The sequence below is a fragment of the Phytophthora infestans genome, genomic scaffold (assembly GCF_000142945.1).
Source record: "Phytophthora infestans T30-4 supercont1.48 genomic scaffold, whole genome shotgun sequence".
Taxonomy (NCBI): Eukaryota; Oomycota; class Peronosporomycetes; order Peronosporales; family Peronosporaceae; genus Phytophthora; species Phytophthora infestans.
The window spans coordinates 853677-857937 of NW_003303711.1; the positions used below are offsets into that span (position 1 = coordinate 853677).

The following is a 4261-nucleotide window of genomic DNA, read 5'->3' on the forward strand; positions in this document are numbered from 1 at the left end:
GTGTAGTGTGCATGTAGAATCCAACTAAAAACTCCTCTGAATATATATCTCACTTTCACTTCTACCTTCTGCCGAGCAAGTGCCAAACCAACAGGAACTACCACCAGCAAGTTCACAGGGCCCCTCCCTTCTGCTTCTTCGTCTTCATCCACTCCACCGACATCCACATCCGACAACCCCACCCGTCGTAGCCTCGCTCGTACGAGCCGATGGATTCTGGAATGAGAGAATTTCTTGTGTTCGTCATTCGAATTCAGACCTTCACGCGTGCACCCGTACCTAAGCGGGAAAAGAAGGTGATGTCACAGAAGGGGCCTATTTTGAGTCACTCAAAATACAAATTTCATGTTACTTCGACCTCATTTTGTAAGAGCATAACGCGAATTTGGTCGGAAATTCACAATTGCTTTTTTGCGCGCTTCGCGTGTGCGCTGGTAGTAGCGCTTCTGCGCTGCATTCATGCACTCTTGGTATTGCTCATCTCCATTTTTGTTTATTATTAATTTTATATTTATCAGGATAGAAAAGTTAAAAGCTGGTAGTCCTAGGCAAGCATTGGCACATACAGCACAACGATAAAAGTTCATTCACGATAGTGACTCGTTAAGATCGAAACGACGAACTACGTATACATGTAAGAGTACATAGGCATCGACTGGACTAACTGTCGCGCGTAATCCATCCGCCTCGCCATGAGAAACTCTGGTTCCACCACATCTGCCATCAACTCGTATCGTTCCATCATCTCCTCTGCACGAGCATCACCCGGCTGGGGCAAGAAGTCATCAACCTTGATTGTCTTGAAAGATCCAGGCATGAATGACGGAGGAGGTGGGGCAGACTCCGTTCGTCTCAGTACAGCTGCCTCGATAAATCTGAACGCGTTCTTCGGATACCTTAACGTAAGTTGGGTCAGAACGTGCTTGTCGCTGAACCAAGAGAAATGCCAGTGGTCGTTTAAATCCGTCAACAAACTCAGCGGATAGCAATTGAGAGGCGCCTTCATGCTGCAGCTCACAAGTTGACCAATTGCTTGAGGAACATGGCCCGGTTCGACTTTCTTCTTGAGCTCGATCACCAAGCTGACCCCAGCCAGCTTAATCAGTGGGTTCTTCGATGTTCGATTGATGAGCAATACATCAGCTGTGCCTTTCATAGCAAACGGAAGTCTTGGGTCCACGATGTTAAGAACTGATTTATCGCCCGCAATGTCATCCAACAAGAAGTCTCCTCGATCCATCAGCGTCTTCAAATGCTGCTGCAAGTACGCCATGTACCCAGCCCTTTGACTTTCCTCGCTCTCCACGATTTTTGGAATCCACGAATAACCGGCGATGGAAGTATCGACAGGCTCCTTGACATCAGGAATATTTTCGGTCAAGCGCATCTTCTTGACAATTTGCTCTTCCATCGCAGTATTCAGATCGGAAAACGAATACGCAGACGCCTTCTCATCTCGTTCCCTGAGGACCTTATTCATTGACATCTCCACTTGCTCTACTGTCAGTGGCGTTGTCGCTGCAAACATCTCTTTTGAGATAGTACCGTCTTGCTCCGGAACCACCACCAGCACGTTCACAGGACCCCTCCCTTCTACTTCTTCGTCTTCATCCACTCCACCGACATCCACATCCGACAACCCCACACGTCGTAGCCTTGCTCGTGCCGCTCCCAGCAGCTTCAGACCAGTCGTATCAATCACATCCTTTTTCACTTCTTCTTCAGTCAGCCACGGACCGCGACCCTCGTCCTTCTTTGCCAGAAAGAGCTGCAGCTTGTCTGCATCAACCTCTTTGAAGTCGTTGGCCTTCTTCGCCTTGATCGCTTCCTTCAAGTCATCCACAGTTTTGCCTTCGTCTACTTCCACGGAGAACGCGCTTCCCGCCACACCAACAATAGAACAGAAAAGCTTCACCATCTCTACACGAGCCGATGGATTCTGGAATGTGGAAAAAGGTGTCGAGCCATAGGACTCGGCGTTGGCAGAATTGGAAGAAAAGGGAAGAACACTTGCGAAGAACTTAGTAAAAAGAAGAGTGAGATTGAGATTTAAGAGAGTAAGTGATGCGTGGCTGAGCAGCAGCCAACCATCTAGAATTCTGGTAAAAACCCAGTTCTAGATGGTAAATACAGCTTCTAGATCAATAATATTTACGAGGTTGGTGTACATGTGGTGTGGAGGAGACCAACACTCACACTTCCCCTGTCGCCAAAATTACCACTTGTACGAACGGCTCGGAAGCTGGTATATGTAGCCAGTTTAATTCTAGATTTAACTAGAATCTAGAAAGTGTGGTTGCTGCTGGAGTCTTCTTACAGTTAAATATGTAAAGGCTCTACGACACATTTTGGAAGATTTGCGACATTTTTTTAAATTTCTGAGAAGTAGATAGTAAGAAAATGCCCCCCAAACCAGCTGCTCAAACACTAGGAAAGAAGAAGCGAGTACAGCCTTCTGATAAGAAGCAGAGCCTTCAGCCTCCTGCCAAGAAGCAGCGCCTACAACCACCGACTATTCTGTCTTCTGGGGAAGATGAAAGCGAGGACTCCCCGTGCAGTGACTCAGAGGTCGAAGAGAGCTTCTGCAGTGATGATCTCGAGAGTGAGTGCTCTGTTGGTGTCGGTTCGCAGGATGGGTTTAGTAGCGACGAGGACGAGCCTACAGCCGAGGAGAATATGTGGGTGCATGATCCAGATGTCAAGTACCAAGTATGGCAAATCGACGACGTCCGCTACAATAGTAAAGGAGAGATCTCGGAGGTCTGTGTCCTTTGGGACTGGCGCCCCACACCTCAAAGTCGGCGATATCGACGCTGGGAACCTGCTGCGTTGCTGATGGAGACTCACAGTGAAGAAGTGAAGCTCGCGGAGCGATTCAAGAAGAGCGGCGTCAAGCACTTTCAGCAGTTCTGCAAGACCGACGAGTTCGGCAAGCGCATTTTGGACGCTAGCGATAACTACAACTGTCTTTTCAACGGCCTCAAGATCGGCGCTCGTGTTATCGGACGACCAAATCTTATCCCTGAAGACGTAGTCGACAAGTTTCTCGATGATGAGCTCAAGAAAGGTCGTGATTTGTTGCAAGGCTGCACGTGGAAACAGTTTGCAAAGTTGCTTCCTCGACTACGTGCCGCTCGGTGTGACCTAGTCATCAACTGATTTCAGAAAAACTTGGCGCCTGGTGGTCACCGTGGACCCGCTTTTATCAAGAACCTGGTTGTCGAAGATGGATGCTACCTAGTGGGTGCGTACAACCGAAACTTCTACGGACATTGTGTGGTTCTTTGCGTGGCAGACGGCGGCCAGAAGCGCTCCATATTCGATGAAGACACCGACGGCAACATCGTGGAGAAATCCATCGACGAGCAGAATTGGATTGTGTTCTACGCGTTTGTACGCCCATTTCGCGTCTTCAATCGCCGCGGGTAAGTAAATGCCCAAGTATGTCTGAGGTGGATTTTACGGTGAATTTTAAAATCTTGGACATTAAACACAATGCCTTCACCACATAGAGTCTCATTTATTATTGCATTGGGTGTGGTCGGTTTACACGTAGTAACTCTCTCATTTTCTCAAATGATGGCTTAGCCAAAGGTTTAGTGAAGATGTCTGCACACATTTTAGTTGTGTTACAGTAATTGATAGTGAACTCTTTTCTCGCTACTTTCTCTTGTACGAAGAAGTACTTAATATCGATATGCTTGCTCCTGCCATGCAGCTCGGGGTTGTTGCATATCTTAATGCAACTTTGGTTGTCTTCCAGTATCAATGTGGGTTTTGAGCTGTCGTAGCCTAGTTCTCTTAGCAATAGTTTAATGTACATCAGCTCTTGCATGCAATAGCAGAGTGCGATGTACTCTGCTTCTGTTGTAGATAGCACCACTGTGTGGTGGCGGCGTGAGACCCAACTAATAGGACTATTGCAGAACATGGTGATATATCCACCGATGCAGCGGCGTGTGTCTTGGCACGACGCATAGTCCGAGTCCGTGTATGCCATTAGGTATTCGTCTGACTGTAGAAGCTCTAGGTTTTCAACTCCTCCAAGAGTTATGCCAAAATCCGTTGTGCCTTTTAGGTAGCGCAGACAATGTATGACAGCCTTCCAATGAGACTTCCCTGGGTTGCCCACCTACTGGCTGACTTCACGAAGGAAGTAAGCAACGTCAAGTCTTGTGCCGGTCATTAAATACATTAAGCCAACCACAGTCTCTCTGTATGGCATTGCTGCCATATTATCTTTATCCTCTTCGTTGTCTGG

General features: G+C 47.6%; 1 protein-coding gene across 1 annotated transcript; it reads right to left on the reverse strand.

Moving 5' to 3' along the window:
* Positions 1-622: 622 nt before the first annotated feature.
* PITG_16627 (Crinkler (CRN) family protein) lies at positions 623-1937 on the reverse strand (the record flags this gene model as incomplete). The annotated part of the gene is made up of 1 exon (XM_002897119.1): positions 623-1937. One exon carries the CDS (start codon positions 1916-1918, stop codon positions 623-625), a length of 1296 nt encoding a protein of 431 aa, XP_002897165.1.
* Between the last annotated feature and the right edge of the window lie 2324 nt (positions 1938-4261).